We start from the raw sequence: 12,112 nt of genomic DNA, 5'->3' as shown, positions 1-12,112 counted from the left end.
AACCATGAATGTAATGGACCAAAAAATCGCCTGAAATGTGTCGTGAAGTCGCCCGCAATGGGCCATAAGGCCACCTAAATCTCAGTAATAGCATGCCTAGTTGGGCCTAGTCTACCCACACTCTTTTCCGCTGATCTGGTAGACGTGGGAGATGACATGTCCCATTATGACGGACCAGAAGAATCAAAAGAGGAATAAATCTTTCCTACCCATGATCTAGTAGTGGGGGAAATAACTTCCCTTAACCCTAGGCCCAATAGCCTCTATAAGTACCTGATATCAAGGATAAGGAAAGATAAAATCATAACTTAACCAGCATTACACATATCACTGAGTCTCTCACCTCACATGAGCTAGCATCTCTACCACTGTAAACACTATAAACACCACCATACAAGGTCTCTCGTTGTTGCAGGCAAGCTCTGATCGTTATAAAACTATTTAGGCCTCTGAGTATACTCTGTCCATAAGTGTGTGTGTGTGTGTGTGTGTGTAAGTCTTTTAAACTAAGAGAGATGTTTGTTGTCGGTCGTTAATTTGTTGTTTTTAGAGGTGGAGGGTAAATTTGCAAACACGCTAAAGATCAAATTAAAACACTTTGAAAGTGTGGAACTTTAGATCTTATAATATTGTTTATATGACTGTGAGATGTTAGTTAGGCTTTATAGTAGCATTTTAAGGTTTAGAGATCCTTGAACACTCTTTAGGACAATTGTCTCTTTAGACAAGTCTCATGAGATTCTTTGGATTCCTTCCTCTGATATTTTGCTCGAGCTACTCGGTCTTGATAATATGTACTTATAGGACATGTCCATTATTTAATCTGCTTACCACTTACGACATGGGCCACCTAATCTAATATGAATTGGGTTTTATCCCAACCTGGAACAATTTCCTCTTAAGCCTTTAGCCACAGGAGCCTAGTTATCGCTCATCTTTGATTCTATAGTGGTCTAACCCTTGGAAGGACATGTTCGACAGCTAGCACAATAGTGGATTGCCTTAAATTATGATTTTTGGAAGAAGTCAATATTCTAAGCTCTCAAAATATCCAAGTAGTGTTGTTGTCTCTTAAATAATGGATTATTGGCTTGACTTTGAAGTCTTTCTGGTGCACTTTAAACACATGTTATGGGAATCACACATTCTTTGTTCGTTTAAGGATTTTTGGAGTATATATATAGTATAAGATTTATCATCATTCTTGTTATTTTTCGTTTGTGATGAACAAAGACGTGTCTATATTTTAACTTGGCCCGTAGACTTCTTTTTCTAACACGTGATTATAGGTTATGTGAACTAGTGTGAGGTGAGTATTAGTTTCTTTGTATTGGTCAAGATGAAATCATGATTGTTAATGAAAATTTTCCTTTCCTTGATGAAATCATGATTATTAATGAAAAATTGCCTTTCCTTGATGAAAAATCCACACCGAAGAAGAGGAAGATGTCTCCCGAGTTCTCAAGAACAAACCCTAATCACACAAATCCAGTGGGTTTAGAAGTGTTTCTCAATCTTCTTATATACCTCTAAAGGTTTTGCGAATTCTAAGAACCCTAAGATATTTCTAACATTTCTTTTCTAAGTAGAATTACCACCTTTTCCCCCTATATCCATCTCTTAACTAACAAAAGTGATAAAGATGCATATCTAAAATTACTTAAATCCAACAGATCCAAAATAAGCCCAAAAATTGACCTATTACTGAATGGATTCATAAATCAAGTTGATTCAGCCTGAGAACCCTCGACTTTCTTGGCTCGCCATCGTCTTATTCCATCTCCTGCATACTACAATGAATAACACTTTTGTGATGAAGCTTTCATCTCGAACGTGCTAAAAACCAAGAGTATATGTTCTGGGAGCGCCTCGTTTGATTTTTTTAATAAAATAAACAACAATTTACCTTGGTGTTATAAAAAGCTGAGGTACCAAATCTATAAGTAAGCGGTTTTTTATACATAAAAAAATAATAAACATATTGTCTCGGTTTTTTGGAGAACCGAGGTAATATTGTTATAAGGTATCTCGCTTTGAATCCCTGTTACCGCATTTAAATTTTTTTCATCGATTTATCACTAGGCGTCTTTTCAAGATTCCATGTTTTTCTTTGTTAATTAGTAATTATTAAAATCTTTTCTATCAATAAACAAGAATAGGAAATAATAGAAAAAGGAAATATTTCATTGTTAATAAAAAATAAGACAATAGAGAAAACTATTCCACGTATTCAAATTTCTGAATCCACTCAACTTATTATTTGTAACTATCCCTAACTTAGAGAAAAGTTCAGAAAGAACTCTTCCATATGGTATAAGGAAAGTCGTTTCCTCCCGATAAATGCTTATCATTTCCTTCAAGAAGTTGAAAATGGCAAGAGGAAGATTAACTTTTACATTGTAGGTGAGGAATTACAAGAGATATTTGTCATACCAAATAAGTGTTTCCAGTTGTTTCTTTCTTAGGAGAAGATTTGCCACTAGAAGTTGAAACCAAAATTTTGCAATAGGTCATGGAGAAGCAGGTCGGGTGGGGTTATCTTGATTGACCTAAATTTGGCGAAGTTGGGTTAAGTAGACATTGTTGAATTCATAATGTTCAACACAATTATCTGTCTCTTGACAGTTGATTGTCATAGAAATTGGTGATGGAGTAATGAAAAATGTGAGTCATTGACATAGGACTGGATGACTTCATCATGACCAGCTGGCATAACAGAGTCATTCATCAAGAACTCCTTAACGAAATTAGTGCATATCGGGCCACGTAGAATGTGAAATTAACCATTCAACTTTTGTTTGTTAACAGCTTTCTTTAATTCAAAACAATCGAAATCATTAAAATCAACAAGCTTTTCATTAATAACGAACAAAAGATTTGCATCCATTTTTGAATAAAAAAATACTTTGAAACAATGAAACAAGACATAGAGAGTTTGAAATGAGATGTTGAAAATACGAAAATACTTTGAAACAAGGTTTGAAGACACGAAGAGTTGGAAATGAGACGTTTAAATAGCTTAAAAGCCTCCTTGAAACTCCAAAAGAGACGTTACAACTTGAATATAGATTATCATTGTTATTCTAGTGATATGATTCCAATGCATGCATCACGTTCTAATTAGATTTTAAAACAACATATTACCTCAGATTTTTGCATAACCGAGGGATAAAACAAAACCAGAACCTCTCTTTTTATAATATTTTTGATTTGTAAATTAAATGATTTAACCCGTCGATTTTCATAATAACAGAGGGATAAGATAATCATATTTAACTATAAAAACACTCTTTAAATAGATTTTACCCTAATCCTAACTCGTATGCATCATTCTTTGGGATAGATGCTTATAATCTGGGTAAACAATGTTATTTGTAAATAAATTATTTTATTAGTTTTCTATGTGAACAATGTAACGAGTTTTAATTATAAAAAAAATAATTTACCCCTCGGTTTTATTGATAAACCGAGATATATGAGGCGCTAGTAATGTAAATAATAAAAGTGTAGATGATGGGGTTCGAACCCATGCGCAAAAATTTTACCCCACGGTATTTTAAAAATCGAGGTGTTAAGTCGTTACTTTTTATGACACCCTAAGCTACCTCGTTTCTATAGCCGGGGTAAAACGTATTTCGCGTCCGAGGTTAAAAACACTTTTTGTAATAGTGGCCCCATCATCGATACAGCTTCATCGTTGCCACCACCTTCGTCCACTTCTATCGAACCTTGGCAGACCTTCGTTCAGCGGTTTCGAACCCATCGACGGTGACTCTGATCGACTCGTCATACCTCCGCTTCATAGCTTCGACATCCTCAATTAACTTCTCTATTGATTTTTGCTTTTCTTATTTTTTACAGTCTAAAAACATGTTTTCCTTCTCTTCATCACTTAAGATTTTGATGCACACTTCCACAAATCCCCACCATGATTTTAAACTAATGGTATGTTGATTTAATTATCAATCACCTTATTATACTCTCCAATGTTGAAATCATTATTCAACAACCTTGATCAAGTTAGAGTCACTCTTGAAACTTGATCTCACCACTTGAATCCATTTTCACCAAACAACCTTTTCTTGTTTAGGTAGTCTAGAAATCCCACAAGTACGGTTCTTCAACCATCGTTGGCATTATTTTCTTTTGAATGCCTCCCAAAAGGTCTATGTTTCTGATTTTTGGCAACCCTTTAGTCACATTCAAAGCATAACAACTAAGGCCAACATAACCATATCCCTGAGATGGTACAATATCTCTCTTTACCTTATCACGAATCAAATAATAATTGGATGCCGTTGTAAAAAAGTTCTCATTAGAAATAGTTTCCCTATTAGAAACTTTCACCCTGAACTGACTCTTATTTTCCATAGTTTCTGTTATCTTCATCTTCAGATCTTTACTCTTCCTCCTATTACGAGCCTCACTAGAAGCAATACATCTTATTATGATGAATTTTGATCTCCGAATTCCATTTCACACATCTTGTAGCCCTTTTCACCTTCTAGATAACCTTTGAAAACACACTTTACAACCTAACCATCATGTTTAACTAGCTTGATTTGCGTAAAAGATAAAGCTTTACGGCTTTTAAATTATAGTAGTCTACAGGTTTCCTATTCCAAACTCCATAAGAGTTTAAAAGTATATTCTTTTGATTAGACATATGATAATCGTATAATTTGAATTGGCTCTAGTCTTACCCAAAAAACCCTCTGGAAAATCACCTCACAAAATCATAACCAAACTCGTACATGGTACACCGTTTTGCGTCAGGCAAAATAACCACCCACGATATCATTAGATCGGTTTGGATAAAATGACAACTTTGCGGGTTGGATTGAGTTGGGTAGTGGATTACCCAATTTTCTTTCTTCCTTATATAATTATTAATAATGTGTCACATTTTTGTTAATAAATATTTTAATATATTAACACTATTTTTTTAAACATCAAATGTCAAAATGCACGACACAATCCATCGTAAACATACTTGCAACTTACAAGAATTAGCATCAAAATAATCAATGTGCCAAATCCTAAACAAGTTTAAATTATTACTTACAAAATAAAAGATGTTCAAAAGTTAAAATTGAAGTAACCAAGATTAAAAATATCAAAGTCATCACTTATCAAATTATAAAAAAGAGCCAAAAATATCAAAGTCACTCAGTAATCGATGGGTTTTATGAGTTGGGTGTGGATTTACCCATAACCCAATTATTTTCAATGGTTTTCATTTTTGAAAATCGTATTCACCCAATAACCCAATCCAACCCACTTTTTTGGGTCGGATTGGATAGATTTTATTGGGTTTAATGGGTTTACTCAACCCATGTACACCCCTATCTACAAGCACATAAATCCACAAGTACGTCTCAGATGGAAGAGATCAACGAATAATTTAATAGACAACTTCCAAGACTTATGCTCGACACACAGTTGTATGCCCATGACCCCGGATGAAGTTGGGAAGGGGTTACTTTTAAATGTTTAAGGACGGCTAGCTCAAATTCAAAAGGGAAGTCGAAGTCCTATTTTTGTAAATAAACACTCATGGAACGGGACTATGCAGCCGTTGAAAGAGTCGCATTTCCTCTTCTCTCCTGGCACTTGAAGGACTGGCCACTCCGAAGAGTCGCCAACCACAATGTTAGCATTATTTATGGAGGCCTCACTACTTAGAGCTAAGGAAATATCCGCCACTTCTGCATCTGCTCAGTCATACTCTGAGAAAATCATACAACGTCGAAGATTCAAATGCTTCAGCACCTCCTTGTTGTTAGGCTCACGAACTTGGGTCATCTGGAGAACCAGAATGAAATCATTAATAAGTTATTTTCTTTGCAAATTGGCTCATACCTCCTCTCCCGACAATATTTGAGGAGGCATAAAGACCTCGATGTGATTTAGTCCTTTTTATACATTTGTTATAAAGGCGTCTAACAACCCAGAAGAAGAAGTTTATTCCTCCAAAGAAGCTTCATACATTCTTTCTAACCAAACATCATCAGATATGGATATAACTTTTGGTCCTACGTGATCACTCTTATGGGAAGGAGGATGAGAAACATAGGATGACCTAAATGAAGTTTCCACTTCAGAGTCACTCAATAAATTGACGGTGTTATCACTCATCATAATAAAAACTAGGAGATGTTGAACAAAAATGTCGATTTAGAAAGGTACCTGGTGGTAAGAGGATGATGAAGCAAGAGGAATGAAAAAGACGAAAGCTTTAAGTAGAGCTTCGAATCACTTTTAGTGATGCTCTTAGAAAAAAGGAGTGAAGACGTTTCTCTGGAAAAGTAATTGAAAGCTTGAAAGCTAAAAATTTGCAAAACTCCACAAATATTCAAATCACCCTATTTATAAACTACGACAACTGAAGGATCAAGACCAACTACGGATTGGGATCACAAGATCAACGGCTAGAAATTCGCTCATGAAAGCACACCAAACTCAAGTGCACTTAAGCACTCTATGAACTACGCCACTTATTAGTTGGTTTTGTCACCCCATGTGTCAGGAATGGGTGATGAAGCGTCTCAATGATAAAACTGCATTAAATGCACCTGTCCCTCATTACTTTTCAAAAATGATCCCAAGCGGTTCAATTTTACTTCACATTAGACTACGACACAGGCTGGTCAATGATACTTAAGGCTTACCTCAACTCTTTTAGTGTCCAGTTAAGCCTTGGGAGAAACTGTTTTGGACCGGCCAAAGCCCTAATTGAACAAGGCCCAATCCTTCTTAGGCCCACTCTGTTCGACCCAAATATAAAAATAATTTAAATGCGATAATAATGTACACAATCTCTAATTTCCAATTTTACTTATCTTGAACTTTGTACTAACTTGAACGTTGGAGTGTTAACCATGCAGGTCCACTCCGCGGCGCCATAAAGAAAATCGGAGCCACCGTTCAAGATCAATAATTATCAACCTCTCGTCATTTATGGTTCCTTCATGAGGCTAGAACATCCATTTCTAGTTCCTGAATGGAACATGGATGATTTGAAAAAATTCCTACACATTGTTAGAAAATTATGTGTGTTGGTGTGTTAATTGAGAAACATTCTAAAATACACCCTAAATTACTTTTGAGTTTTTCCTTTTTCATTCTCTTTACTCGTTGAATTTTTTGAGTATTTCTTATTTTTTCTTGTAGAGAATTATTCTAATAGTGAAACATCTTAAAGAAAACGGCGTAGTGCGCAACTCAACCGGTTAATTTCTTAGGCATATTTTCAAAATTGTAAATCAACATTATTATACGACAGACTGCAGAGGAGTATTAATTAGTTTTCCTCCTTTAGTTCTGTCTTTCTTGCTCTGCTGTCTCCTCTGCTTTTACAATTAATAACATCACACCATTTTCTTCCACACATTATTAACTCTTTGTCTATCACTTCTCTGTCTCTCTGCTCCCATTCCCTCAACCTCAACCTCTTTCCTACTTTTTTTTCCATCAAAGATGATCATCAATGTATACTACTCCATCTTCACCTTAATTTTTCCATTTTTGAACCATCATATCCTTGGTTTCTTCTACACAACACATATTATATAACATACTTAATATCACACAACACTCTCAAGGAACAAGATCTGCATGTTCAACATGCATGTCTCCTTTTCACTTGATCTTATCTTATATGTTGTTAATATTATAATTTTGCTTTCTAATTCATTTATTAGTATACTATTGCAAATTCTGTTGTTATCTTTTACTTGTTAGTTAGTATGATGATTACGTAACATTTACTACTTGATTGATCCACCCATGCTATTTGTCTGGTACCACCTTTTTGATTCTTTGTTATGATATCATATCAAACCTTTTCTTTCTGTCTTTTTCTTCTTTTGCGTTTTTCACTTTATCTCTTTGTTTGCTTATTATACTCATGAATCATGATTATTCTGTACTACTTGTTTGTTGTTGCTATATGCTATACTTTTACTTTTCTCATTTCTAGATTTTCATTTCATCTTGAATTCCATAAAGATCTGTCTTTGTGTTCTTCAAAGTTTTACTGCACAGTTCCCGGATTTGATTTAACTTATTTTTATGTCAAACTCTTCATTTCGATGAGGTCAATGTGAATTCTGGAGAAGGACAAATAATAAGACAAGTTTTTAGTATATTCTATTTCATGTTCACATGTTAGGACTTTTATATTTCACATTATTGAGTGTTTCATTATCTTGAATTTTTTTACATTTTAATATAGTTTTGATTCTTGCAGACCATGTATATTATATACTAAATTCATGTGTTTTCTTCTGCTCAGCCGGTTTGCTTATCCATTCGTATAGTTTCTGGCAAATCGCGCATTTGACCGAGTAAAAAAGGCGCTAGTTTCCAACAGAAACGAGTTGGGAGTTGAAGGATCTTTGGAATCAGGATTGTTTACTCAATTTGACTAAACTTTGAATCTCGGGTTTCGAGTGAGATCTATAGGACAAAAGTTGGAAACATACCATGATATTCATCTAACTTAGAAAATGGGGTGTTGTGTGTCGACAAGCGATAGAAGCAATGATGACGCGGGGTCTTCGTCTTGTTTAGAATTGGGACTGTGTTGTCAGAAGAAAGAAAGGAAAGCATTCTCTGATCATGTTGTTTCTCTGCATAAGTTGTCGTCGTTACCGAATAGGATATTCGCGAATGGAAAGAGCCGGTCGTCTTGTATATTTACGCAGCAGGGGCGTAAGGGTGTTAATCAGGATGCCATGATTGTATGGGAAGTAAGTATGTTCATGTTCATGTTTTGGTTGATGATGTTTGACTTTGATTCTCATAGAATGAAAAAACGACTTAGCGATTAACATCTTAGTTTTGATCTTTGTTTTGTTTAGGATTTTGGGTCAGAAGATGTGATCTTTTGTGGTGTATTTGACGGCCATGGTCCGCACGGGCACCTTGTCGCGCGCAGAGTTAGGGATTCCTTGCCGGTGAAACTGCTCTCATTTTTGCATTCTTCTGAATTCGGTAAAGCTTGTATCAAGAGGGATATAAAACCTGAAAGTGGAGAGGCTGAGAATGATTTATCTGCTGAGAATGAGGTGAATTCTATGTGGAGAGAAGCTTTCTTGAAGGCATACAAAGCTATGGACAAAGAGTTGAAGTCTCATGCAAATTTGGACTGTTTTTGTAGTGGAAGCACAGCTGTGAGTGTAGTGAAACAAGTAAGTCAACGATACGATAAACGCAGAAAAAGAACACACGGTGTTGAAATACTATGGTCTAATTTACAAGAATATCTCTGAACCGTTATTTTCTCCGCTTTTCAGGGGTCGAATTTGTTCATGGGAAATATTGGTGATTCGAGAGCAATCATGGGATCCAAAGATAGCAACGACTTGATGGTTGCGATTCAGTTGACAGTTGATTTAAAACCTGATTTGCCAAGTAAGTCATATGAAAATTGAAATCATCATTCTTTCTTTATGTTCAGTTTATGTTGTTTTAGCTTGTTAGTAACTTATACGAGTTTCGATATAAAATGTTCTCGTAGGAGAAGAGGAAAGAATAAAAAGTTGCAAGGGTAGGGTATTTGCATTGCAAGATGAGCCAGAAGTTCCTAGGGTATGGTTACCGTTTGATAATGCACCTGGATTAGCAATGGCTAGAGCATTTGGAGATTTTTGCTTGAAGGAGTATGGTGTGATTTCTGTACCGGAGTTTACACACCGGCTTCTCACCGATAAAGACCAGTTCATTGTTCTTGCCTCGGACGGGGTAAGAAATTTCAATATCAGTAATGAAAAATGACACTTTTCAGATGTTTTATGATAGCTTTCAAACCTTTTTGTTTTCTGTTGGTGTCTGTGCAGGTATGGGATGTTTTGAGCAATGAAGAGGTGGTAGATATAGTATCATCAGCACCGAGTCGAACATCTGCAGCGAGGGTTCTGGTGGAATCCGCGGCACGAGAGTGGAAACTGAAATACCCGACTTCGAAAATGGATGATTGTGCGGTTGTGTGCCTATTTTTGGATGGAAAAATGGACTTAGAAGAATCCGACGGTGAAGAACAATGCTATTCTTCTGCAACAATCCAAAGCAACAATCATTCAGGTAATCCAGTTGAGTCAGACGATGGTAAAAAATCCGAGCCTTCTTTGCGAAGAAACTTCACTGTGAGAACCTTAGAAGAAAACGAGACATTTGGAGCAGGAAAAGGAGAATCTGTTGATATTGAAGATGGAACATCATCAGCAGAAGATCAAAACTGGTTAGGTCTAGAGGGTGTCACCCGAGTAAACTCACTCGTACAACTTCCTAGATTTTCTGACGAAAAGCCTAACTCTTGAAATATGTTTATTCAGTTAGAACTCTTTGTTGTAATGCCTATAGCAACACAATGAATTCAAGAAGGGTTGTTTTATTTATTTTGTTAATTACTTGTACTAAACGACGATTAATTAAGGTCAACAAAACAACAAAAATGCGACCGACATCAATAGTGAAGCTAGAAGCAATTCATAGTTTTTCACTTCATATGAAGGCTACATTTAGTGGCCGCTATAACATTGGTGAGAGACTCTTCCACAAATAGCAGGTATTGAAAGCGAAACCAAAATAACACTTACCATTTTAAAGAACGCAGCCAAAAAATATCAACTACCATATGAGGCTCCATGCATACTAGTCATTTTGCCAATACCTTGCTAGTGGCAATTGTACAAGAAACCCTTAACTCGCCGCAAAATCTCACACCAAACTCAATAGAACATGAAACTATATAATACTCGGTCATTTCTTCATTTTCAAACACAAACTTATCTCAAATATTCAAAAGTCTTGTGTGAGAAAATGGCTTACAAAGCTTCCTCTTTCCTTGCACTTGTTCTCATTGCCAATGTACTGCTTAGCAATACTTGCCAAGCACGCAACAGTATTCCGAAAAACTCAAACACTGATGACAAGAAAGAGCCTCAATGGTTTTTCCATTTTGATGGGATTCCAGGCTTCGGGCGAGTAGGGTTGCCGCCTTTGTTTGGTTCTACGCCTCAAAGTCCATCCAATGGCGGTGGCGGAGGAGAAGGAGCAGGATCAGGATCAGCGCCTGGCGGTTATGTTCCAGGTGGTGATGACACTTTTGTCCCAAATCCTGGTAACGAGGTTCCGATTCCAGGAAGTGCCGGAGCGGTTCCAGTTCCAGCTGCAGTTCATCCTTGAAATTTTCTCAGTTATGAGCCATCATGCATTATTGTACTGAGTAGGCCTAGTTTCTAAACCTAGTTATGCTTTTGACTAGTTTAAGTACTTATCAATTTCAGTTTGCACCATTGAATAAGTGCTCCATGTACAATATCTGTTACATGGTAGTGTTATTTCCTTTTTAAAGATTAAACATTATGCATGTTGTAAGCTCTATTGTGTGTAACTCATAATTACATTTTCTCTGACAATTTCAATTGATAGTACCTTCTCCATATAAAAGTATTTGTATTTAAAGTTATGAAGATTGGCTCATGCAGAAAAATTTTAGTTGCACTACTGTTACTCAAAAAGTGTAAAGGTAGTATATTCAACACTTCCCCACAAGTTAACTTAGGGATAAGGTTTCAAATGGCATAAATGTTATGTAGACTTGTCAAAAATTAAATCAAATAGAGTCTTGTTGGTGCAACAATTAATGTAGTTGCTAGTAGCTACTACTACCATGTGATCACTAGGTCACAAGTTCTATGAAATTATTATTATTTTTGGAAATGAAAGATAAGAGCTTTTAGAAGGAAAGTATTGGTATAACAGCTGTAATTGCTGCCTTGTGACTAAGAGATCACATGTTTTTAGGTGCATATGGAATAGTCAATACATTCAATATGGATCTGAGTCTTTTATGAACTTTGCTAGGTTGGTTTTTATTGCACAAAATGTTCTTCTTTAGGAAAAGACATTTTGTCAATGTCTTCTATATGCTCATATCTCCAAAAATACACTATAAAAAAATACTTTCAATAATGTATTTTCAAATAAAATACACTATTAGAAACACTTTTTAGATGCAGATTGAGAAAAATTCCTAGAAAAAATCAATGAATAAATCTTATTTGATAAACTCTTGAATACATTTATGATAATTGGTGTTTAAGTC

General features: G+C 35.7%; 2 protein-coding genes across 6 annotated transcripts; both read left to right on the top strand.

Moving 5' to 3' along the window:
• Positions 1 to 7,335: 7,335 nt before the first annotated feature.
• LOC131653747 (probable protein phosphatase 2C 1) lies at positions 7,336 to 10,409 on the top strand. 5 transcript variants are annotated; one of them, XM_058924022.1, is made up of 6 exons: positions 7,336 to 7,491; positions 8,297 to 8,753; positions 8,865 to 9,194; positions 9,300 to 9,417; positions 9,524 to 9,747; positions 9,843 to 10,409. In XM_058924022.1, the coding sequence occupies exons 2-6, from the start codon at positions 8,511 to 8,513 to the stop codon at positions 10,320 to 10,322; spliced, it is 1,395 nt and encodes a 464-aa protein (XP_058780005.1). In that variant the 5' UTR covers positions 7,336 to 7,491; positions 8,297 to 8,510; the 3' UTR covers positions 10,323 to 10,409. The 5 variants fall into 5 exon arrangements, with proteins under 5 accessions (XP_058780005.1, XP_058780006.1, XP_058780004.1 ...); XM_058924023.1 differs by lacking the exon at positions 7,336 to 7,491 and adding an exon at positions 7,825 to 8,098; XM_058924021.1 differs by lacking the exon at positions 7,336 to 7,491 and adding an exon at positions 7,825 to 8,144.
• Positions 10,410 to 10,439: 30 nt separating this feature from the next.
• Positions 10,440 to 11,429, top strand: LOC131653748 (putative cell wall protein). The gene has a single exon (XM_058924024.1). The coding sequence runs from the start codon at positions 10,744 to 10,746 to the stop codon at positions 11,188 to 11,190; it is 447 nt and encodes a 148-aa protein (XP_058780007.1). The 5' UTR covers positions 10,440 to 10,743; the 3' UTR covers positions 11,191 to 11,429.
• The last annotated feature ends 683 nt before the right edge of the window (positions 11,430 to 12,112 follow it).

This window comes from Vicia villosa, linkage group LG2 (assembly GCF_029867415.1).
Source record: "Vicia villosa cultivar HV-30 ecotype Madison, WI linkage group LG2, Vvil1.0, whole genome shotgun sequence".
NCBI lineage: Eukaryota > Viridiplantae > Streptophyta > Magnoliopsida > Fabales > Fabaceae > Vicia > Vicia villosa.
This window is presented reverse-complemented; position numbering and strand designations above follow the sequence as displayed.